At 44.7% G+C, this 9,827-nt stretch overlaps 1 protein-coding gene across 3 annotated transcripts in view; it reads right to left on the bottom strand.

Moving 5' to 3' along the window:
• LOC139028583 (uncharacterized) overlaps positions 1 to 9,827 on the bottom strand; it is a 102,118-nt gene that overhangs the window by 69,534 nt on the left and 22,757 nt on the right. For 2 of the 3 annotated variants that reach the window (XM_070446388.1, XM_070446387.1), the window contains exons 2-3: positions 9,584 to 9,714; positions 7,728 to 9,379 (exon numbers count right to left, since the gene is read on the bottom strand). The exons of the other annotated variant lie outside the window; for it this stretch is intronic. In XM_070446388.1, coding sequence (XP_070302489.1) covers positions 8,240 to 9,379; positions 9,584 to 9,714 — 1,271 coding nt within the window. In that variant the 3' untranslated portion in view covers positions 7,728 to 8,239. Of the gene's footprint in view, positions 1 to 7,727; positions 9,380 to 9,583; positions 9,715 to 9,827 lie in introns of those variants that run through there. 3 annotated transcript variants of the gene reach the window in all.

Below are 9,827 nucleotides of genomic sequence, written 5' to 3'. Positions count from 1 at the left end.
GTCTAGAGTGTCATTGTATGCTATAGCGTTAAGATTTCCCTTCACTGGAACTAAGGGACCTAGCCCAAACCATTAAAATCATCCCCAGACCATTATTCCCTCCACCAAATTTTACAGTTAGCACTATGCATTCGGGCAGGTAGCATTCTCCTGGCATCCGCCAAACCCAGATTCGTCCATCGGACTGTCAGATGGTGAATTGTGATTCATCACTCCAGAGAACGCATTTCCAATGCTCCAGTCCAATGGCAGCGAGCTTTTCACCACTCAAGCCGAAACTTGGCATTGCATATGGTGATGTTAGGCTTGTGTGCGGCTCCTCGGCCATGGTAACCCATTTCATGAAGCTCTCGATTAACAGTTCTTGTGCTGACGTTTCTTCCAGAGGAGGTTTGGAACTCGGTACTGAGTTTTGCAACCGAGGACAGYCGATTTTTACCTGCTTTGCGCTTCAGCACTCGGCGCTCCCATTATGTGATCTTGTGTGGCCTATCACTTCGCGGCAGAGCCATTGTTGCTCCTAGAAGTTTCCACTTGACAATAACAGCAACTACAGTTTCCTGGGGCAGATGTAGCAGAGCAGAAATTTGACAAACTGACTTGTTGGAAAGGTGGCATCCTATGACTGTGTCACGTTGAAGGTCACTGAGCTCTTCAGTAAGGCCATTCTACTGCCAATGTTTGTCTATGGATATTGCATGGCTGTGTGCTCGATTTTATACACCTGTCAGCAACGGGTGTGACTGAAATAGCCAAATCCATTAATTTGAAGGGGTGTCAACATACTTTTGTATATACAGTGGGGAGAACAAGTATTTGATACACTGACGATTTTGCAGGTTTTCCTACTTACAAAGCATGTAGAGGTCTGTAATTTTTATCATAGGTACACTTCAACTGTGAGAGAAGGAATCTAAAACAAAAATCCAGAAAATCACATTGTATGATTTTTAAGTAATTAATTTGCATTTTATTGCATGACATAAGTATTTGATCACCTACCAACCAGTAAGAATTCCGGAAAACCTGCAAAATCGGCAGTGTATCAAATACTTGTTCTCCCCACTGTATAGTGTATGTCAAAGATCTAAAGTGGGGACTCTTGCTTCGCAAGTCTCACTAATAAACCATCCTTAATACTGTAGAAGCAGTGTTGTGCTAATCTAACAATTTGCAAATATTATACTTGTCTTTCCTCTTTTGTCATTGACAGCCGATACAGATACTGTACCTATCAACATTTTTTCTGGTGGTGCTGGGCCTACCTTGCCAAGCACGTCAGTTGTCTTATCTTCCTTGATGGTGTCCAAGTATCATGCAGGCATAGCCTAACAAATTATATGTAGCTAGCTATAAAGAAAACATAGCTACTTACCAACAACACAGCAGTCTCAGGTTTGACGGTTGACAGTCCAAGCAGAAGCTAGTTGGATGTAAATCCAGATGGCGCCGACAGACATGGCAGCTCTGCTTTTAGCTCCTAAGCAACTTTGCACCATTTTTTGTTGTTGTTGTTATTTCTTACATTATTAGCCCAGAACGTTTTTTGTGTTATTACATACAGCCGGAAATAACTTTTGGATATCAGAGCGGCCGTAAATCACCAGCATTACGACCAGGAATACAACTTTCCTGAATTGGATCCTTTGTTCGTACCCCCCAGGGCAATTGAACTTATCCCAGAGGCTGCTCCAAGACGCGCCGGCGGAGAAGAGGTATTCGGAGTGGACTTCTAGTGCACACCATCCACCACTTCCGAGTATATTACTCGCTAATGTTCAGTCTCTGGACAATAAAGTAGATGAGCTCAGGGCGAGGATCTCCTTCCAGAGAGACATCAGGGACTGTAGCATACTCTGTTTCACAGAATCATGGCTCTCTTGGGATATACTGTCCCCGACCATACAGCCAGCTTGGTTCTCAGTTCATCGTGCAGACAGGAATAAAGAACTCTCCGGGAAGAAGAAAGGCAGTGGTGTATGTTTCATGATTAACTACTCATGGTTTGATTGTGATAACATATAGTAACTCAAGTCCTTTTGTTCACCTGACCTAGAATACCCCACAAAGTATTACCTCCCAAGATAATTATCTTCGGTTATAGTCACAGCTGTGTATATTCCCCCTCAAGCCTATACCACGACAGCCCTCAAGGAACTACACTGGACTTTATGCAAACTGYAAATAACATATCCTGAGGCCGCATTTATTGTAGCAAAGCACATTTGAAGAAAACGCTAGTACTCACTTAGGAAAAACACTAGACCACTGCTACTCGRCTTTTCGAGATGCCTACAAAGTCCTCCCCTGCCCTCCTTCGGCAAATCAGATCACGATTCCATTTTGCTCCTCCCTTCCTATTGGCAAAAACTCAAACAGGAATGACCTGTGCTAAGTTCTATTCAATGCTGGTCTGACCAATTGGAATCCATGATTCAAGATTGTTTTGATCACGCGGACTGGGATATGTTCTGGCTAGCCTCTGAGAATACCAATGACATATACACAGACACAGTGACTGAGTTCATCAGGAATCAATAGGGGATGTTGTTCCCACGGTGACTATTAAAACCTAACAAAACCGGAAACCGTGGATAGATTGCAGCATTCGCGTCAAACTGAAAGCGCGAGCCACCGCATTTAACCATGACAAGGTGCCTGGGAATATAGTTGAATACAAACAGTGTAGTTATTCCCTCCGTAAGGCAAAAYAACGGGCAAAACGTCAGTACAGAGACAAAGTGGAGTCGCAATTCAACGGCTCAGAKATGAGACGTATGTGGCAGGGTCTACAGACGATCACGGATTACAAAGGGAAAACTAGCCACGTCGCGGACACCATTTTACTCCCGGTCACGCTAAACACCTTCGACCGGTTTGAGGTTAACACAGTGCCACCGACATGGCCCGCTCCCAAGGACTGTGGGCTCTTGTTCTCAGTGGCCGACGTGAGTAAGACATTTAAGCGTGCTAAGCCTTGCAGGGCTGCCAGCCCAGACAGCATCCCTAGCCGCGTCCTCAGAGCATGCGCAGACCAGCTGGCTTGAGTGTTTACGGACATATTCAATCTCTCCCTATCCCAGTCTGCTATCCCCACTTGCTTCAAGATGTCCACCATTGTTTCTGTACCCAAGAAAGTAAAAGTAACTGAACTAAATGACTATCGCCCCATAGCACTCACTTCTGTCATCATGAAGTGCTTTGAGAGGCTAGTTAAGGATCATATCACCTCTACCTTACKTGACACCCTAGACCCTCTTCAATTTGCTTACCGCCCCAATAGATCCACAGACGATGCAATCGCCATCGCACTGCACCAAACAAAGGAGCTGATTGTGGACTTCAGGAAACAGCAGAGGGAGCACTAGTTCAGACAGGACAAACCGTTCGGTAAGGGAGAGGAATGGTTAAAAAAACAAATCTCACTTAAAGGTAATGTTTCCGATTATGGGGGAGGGGAGAGCTTAAGGGAGGGATAGAAGGAAGGAGAGGTTGATGCTTAGAGCTGTGTGGKGGGAGGGACCAAGGGATGAAAAGCTCAAAGCTGGGTGAAACCTGATACGACCCATACCAGCTCACTGTCTGTCAACTGATTTAACTTGTAATATATGCTGGCTCCTTTCCTGTTTCAAATTTGTTACGGGGAACGTATACATTTCCCAAATTGACCTTCTCCTGTAACATACAGTGTATATATATGTAACACATGTAAGCCCTTTACTATTGCCTATAACTAGCCCCTATCCACATCGACGGGACCACAGTGGAGAAGGTGAAAAGCTTCAAGTTCCTCGGTGTACACTTCACTGACTATCTGAAATGGTCCACCCCCACAGATAGTGTGGTGAAGAAGGCGAAACAGCGCCTATTCAACCTCAGGAGTTTGAAGACATTCAGCTTGGCCCCTAAGACCCTCAAACTTTTACAGATGCACAATTGAGAGCATCCTGTCGGGCTGTATCACCGCCTGGTACGGCAACTGCACCGCCTGCAACCGCAGGGCTTTCCAGAGGGTGGTGCGGTCTGCCCAACSTATCACCCGAGGCACACTGTCTGCCCTCCAGGTCACCTACAGCACCCGATGTCACAGGAAGGCCAAAAATATCATCAAGGACATCAACCACCCGAGCCACGGCCTGTTCACCRCGCTATCATCCAGAAGGCGAGTTCAGTACAGGTGCATCAAAGCTGGGACCGAGAGACTGAAAAACAGCTTCCATCTCAAGGCCATCAGACTGTTAAATAGCCATCACTAGCCGACTACCACCCGATTACTCAACCCTGCACCTTAGAGGCTGATGCCCTATATACATAGACATGGAATCACTGGCCACTTTAATAATGGAACACTAGTCACTTGAATAATGTTTACATACTGCTTTACTCATCTCATATGAATATACTGTGTCCTATTCTACTGTATTTTAGTCAATGCTACTCCGACATTGCTCGTCCTAATATTAATATATTTTCTTAATTCCATTCTTTTACTTTTAGATTTGTGTGTTGTTAGATCCTACTCCACTGTTGGAGCTAGGAACAACAAGATTGTTGAGCAACTTTATGGAAGCKCATTTTCACTCCTATTGCAGAGCAAAATGTGTGCGCGCTGCACCCATATGCAGACTTAACAACAAATGTCCATATGGCTGGGGGCGGACCACAGCTGGGGGAGTGTTGTTTCTGGGCAATTGGGCATCATTGGAAAAAGTAAATCCATACCAACCCTCCAGTGAGCTGTGACAAACTCACTTACAAAACTCTGTTTTGGACAAGACTGACTTCACACTTTGTAGTCAATTTTGACACTAGAATTCATGTTTGGTTTTAAATGGCCTGAGGGGCAGTTGACCTTTAACAAATCACATACTCAGTTACATGGACTCACTTGGTGAAATAACAGGGGTTGACATGATTTTTGAATGACTACACCTTCCGCTGTCCCCCATACATACAACATCTGCAAGTTRCCTCAGTCAAGTAAAGCACAGATTCAACTACAAAGACCAGGGAGCTTTTCAAAAGCCTCAAAGAAAGGCAGTGGTTTGTAGATGGGTAACAATAACAAATCAGACATTGAATATCTATTTAATTAACCATGCTTAAGTTAATTTCCTTACAAAAAAAGATTTGCAGTTTMGAAACTACAGTAAAAGTGCAATAACTGCAGTTGACTGTGGTATTTTGGACACAGTAATTGAAGAATAACTGTTATTTATAGTAAGTTATACTGCACTCTGACAGCAGTTGCATTGCTGTCAGAGTCCCGTGTGGCTCAGTTGGTAGAGCATGGCGCTTGCAACGCCAGGGTTGTGGGTTCATTCCCCACAGGGGGACCAGGATGAATATGGATGAATATGTATGAACTTTCCAATTTGTAAGTCGCTCTGGATAAGAGCGTCTGCTAAATGACTTAAATGTAAAATGTAAATGTAAATGTAAAATTACTGCAGTAAAAAAATACGTATTTTGGACGCAGTATTTGCAGCATACTGCAGTTATACTGCACTCTGACTGCAATTTTTTTTTGTAAGGGTTATGCTGTGGATGATGTATTAAACCACTCAAACACATCAAAGATGCAGTTGTCCTCCTACACGGAGCTGCAGGAAAGGAAGGAAACTGCTCCGGGATGTCACCATGAGGCCATTGGTGATTTTAAAACAGCTACGGAGTTCAATGGCTGTGATAGGAGAAAACTGAGGATGGATCAACAACATTGTAGTGACTTCACAATAATGACAGAGTGAAAAGAATACAAATATTTTTTTAAATTCTCCAAAACATGCATCCTGTATGCAACAAGGCACAACAGTAATAGTACTTTTTTTGCTTAAAAGCAAAGCCTTATGTTTGGGGCAAATCCAACACGTCACTGAGTAACCGCCTCCTTATTTTCAAGCGTGGTGGTGACTGCATCATGGTATGTGTTACGTTCCCCAGTTTCTGTGTTGTATTTGAGTGTGTGTGTTTCAGGAGATGGCTTCCTGGAAGCCTCCCCAACCAGCTGATTGGTCGACTCAATGGCTAATGGATGATTAGAGAGCTGACCCCGCCCCCTCGTCAAGAAGCAGCTGACTCTAATCACTATTGCCACCTGAAGCTATATAAAAGCCAGTGTTCTGTTCAGGAAGAGAGAAATCATTAGAAGGAGAGCGAGAGAGAGAGATGATAGGCAGGGTGAGATCATTGAAGGCTGAGGGGTAGATCATGTTGGTTTGGTATGTACTATATTAGTTGTTGTTGGTAGCAGCTTTGCTATGTTCTGTGTTTGTGAAATTGTTAATAATTATTCTGTTTCAATTGTGCCCAGGGGGGAAGGGGAAGGCACTTTGGGGAGTGCTTAGGCAAGAGGCCCGCGGGCATACATATACCCGTAGTATATTCACTGTCTAGGCARACTAGGTAAGACCTGGGCGGACCACCCCCTGTATTTTGGTTAGGGCACCAGGTGGTGTTAAGATAGGTAAGTAGTGGGTAGGCAGGTTAGATAGGAGAGGGGAAGCTTTGATATTTACTTTCTTTGSTTTGGTTCCGTCCAGCCCCTTTTCCCCATATTACCGTGTAGGAAATAAATCCTAGTAAACGGTAAATTCTGCCTTTGTCGTCCTTTCTCCCACCTACAGTTCATACCTCTTGCACTTCACAGAGAGTTGGGTTGTAGCAGGGAGTTGCGTTCCCTCTTCTCAGAGGCGTGCGTAACAGTATGGGTATGCTGGACATAGGCAAAAACTGGGGAGTTTTTCAGGATGAAAAGAAACAGGATGGAGCTWGGCACAGGAAAAATCTTTGGGGAAAACCTGCTTGTCACCAGACACTTGTAGAGGAATTTACCTTTCAGCAGGACAATAATRTACAACACAAGGCCAAATCTACATTGGAGTTGCTTACCATGAAGACAGGGAATGTTCCTGAGTGGCCAAGTTATAGTTTTGAATTAAATCTGCTTGGAAATGTACAGTAAGACTTGAAAATGGCAGTCTAGCCATGATCCCTTACTCCTTGACAGAGCTTACAGAACTTAGAAAATAATAAATGGGCAAATATTGCACAATCCAGGTGTGCAAAGCTCTTACCGACTTACCCAAGAAGACTCACAGCTGTAATCACTGACTCGGGGGTAAATACTTATCTAATCAAGGTATACAGTATTCGTTTTTTTATTTTTCATTAATCTTTCAAAAATGTTAGAATTATACTTCCACTTTGACAGAGTATGTCGTGTAGATCATTGACTAAAAATTACAATTCAGCCTCCCGAGTGGCGCAGTGGTCTAAGGCACTGCATCGCAGTGCTAGCTGTGCCACTAGAGATTCTGGGTTTGTGTCCAGGCTGTCGCAGCCGACCACAACCGGGAGACCCATGGGGCGGCGCACAATTGGCCCAGCGTCGTCCGGGTTAGGTTAGGGTTTGGCCGGCAGGGATGTCCTTGTCCCATCGCGCACTAGCGACTCCTGTGGCGGGCCCGTGCGCAGTGCACGCTGACACGGTTGCCAGGTGTATGGTGTTTCCTCCGAAATATTGGTGCAGCTGGCTTCCGGGTTAAGTGGGCATTGTGTCAAGAATGCCCYCTTGGTTGGGTTGTGTTTCGGAGGACACACGGCTCTCGACCTTCGTCTCTCCTGAGTATGTATGAGAGTTGCAGCGATGAGACAAGACTAACTACTACCAATTGGATACCACGAAAAAGGGGTAAAAAAATAATAATAATAAAATGACAATTCAATCCATTTTAATCATACTTTATTACAAAATTTGAAGAAATCAAAGGGGGGTGAATAAAAGTCTTAATGGGGGGTGAATAAAAGTCTTAATGAAAAGTCCCATTATATGTTTATTAAACATAAACATTATTTAAATACACCATATGAAAACCACACATACACGTCACAACTAAAAATCTGCATGAACTTGATACTGCATTCATTTTCTCAGTGTTTTGGGGAAAAAATTAAGTAGTTGAACGGAAGTAATGAAATAGGCATTTATGAACATTATATATCCTCCACAGTACAAACACACTATGTAACAGACTTTTAGGCTTTTTTATATATATCACACAATGTCTGGATGCAATATTCTACCGAGGAACATTCAACACTGAAATCTGTTACTCTTGTTATTCTAAATGCATCTGTGGATCTTTTCTGATGGCAGCAATGAAAATGAATCTTTGTCTTTAATGCAGGGTTTGATCTAAATGTCAGAAGCTATCGAGTGGAATGGTTATTTTCTATGTTATAGAGTGGAATGGTTTTTCTGCTGYTGTGTCCTAAGGTAGCTCCTCTCTGAGAACCTTTTCCCGCAGTGTGTACAGGCGAATGGCCTTTCTCCAGTGTGGACCTTCAGGTGCATCTTCAGCTGGTCCTGGCGGGAGAACCTCTTCTCACACTGAGGGCAGCTGTAGGGTTTCTCCCCTGTGTGGACCCTCTGGTGCCTCTTCAGGTGGTGCTGGTGAGAGAACCTCTTCTCACACTGGGTACAGCTGAAGGATTTCTCCCCTGTGTGGACCCTCTGGTGACTCTCCACCTTCTGGAGGCAGCTGAAGCCTTTGTGACAGAACATGCAGAGGAACCGTTTCTCTTTACTATTGCCTGATGTGGCTCGCCCTCCCTGAGCCTGGGCTCTAGCCCTGTCGTTTGAGTTCAATACCTGATCGAAAAGGACGCGGCCATGTGAATCGGAAGGCCCCATTGACGGAGACACTGGGTCGTGATCCCTGAACGCATGTAAAGGGGAGTGGGTTGCGACATTTGGATTTGTCTCTAAGCTTTCCCTGTAGTCTAAGAAGTCACTGGTGTTGCACTGCGAGTGTCCTTCTCCTAAGTGAGTTTCGTTTGCATTCCATGTCAGAGGAGTGTCGTCCTCCACTTTCACAATCATGTCATCTAAGACTATAACCTCCCSTTTCTTATTTAGGCACCCTTCAGAGTATACACTACTACTGTACCGGTTCCAGTCACCTCTCATTGGATTAGTCTGTGTATCTAAGTCCACAGATGTGTCACCAGGTATCATCTCAGTCTCTGTAGCGTATGAACAGGACGGATCATTGCCAGTCTGTAATGCATCACCTGAGTCCTGATGGGATAGAACCGGGCTCGGGTTACCATAAAGTAAATTCTCTGAGCGGGGAGCAGGAGGACAGCCCAGTTGCCCCATCCCCGTTAAAGTCTCAGTGTCTGTCTCTGACTTGAGTACAGTGTTCGGCGTTCCACTGACCTCCGTGATGCTACGTCGGGTCCTGTGCTGCGCTGGGGCGGTGGTGGAATCATCCGTGGCTACAGGGTGCGCTCCAGCCTGGATGTCTCTGCTGTGTCGTGGGTCCTCTCCTTCAGACCTCTCCAGCTTGACCCCAGGACCAGCAGCTTCTGCAGACTGATAAGAAGCGAGGAGGTTACCAGTACATGAGTAGAATTTGATAAATATGTTGTAAGCAAGTCTCACAAGCTCCCCTATGGCAGATAAATTAGGATGTACAAGTAAGCAAGTGAATTCCTGAGGGAAGCCTTTCTGAAATGAATGGGCCACATTTGATTTACAAAGTAACTGTAATTTGTAATGCAACACTATTACACTAACCTCTATCATGATAACATGCTGGGTTGAGGTTCCACTCCCCTCATCAACAGTGATTGGTTGGTCATCTCTCCATGTATTGTGTCCTGCTGGCTTCACAGAGATCCTGTGGCCTCCAGTGAGATGTCCTTCACCTGAGAGTGATTGGAGTAAAAGAGGTGGTTATTTGACKTACTGTCAATGCTCAACGCTATATTGTACACTATTCACAGTTTTGACACTGTCTACAATTGGCAAGGATGTAAGG

The sequence above is a fragment of the Salvelinus sp. IW2-2015 genome, linkage group LG13 (genome assembly GCF_002910315.2).
Source record: "Salvelinus sp. IW2-2015 linkage group LG13, ASM291031v2, whole genome shotgun sequence".
NCBI classification, from domain to species: domain Eukaryota; kingdom Metazoa; phylum Chordata; class Actinopteri; order Salmoniformes; family Salmonidae; genus Salvelinus; species Salvelinus sp. IW2-2015.
The sequence above is the reverse complement of the archived record's forward strand: the minus strand, read 5'-3'. Positions and strand labels throughout refer to the sequence as shown.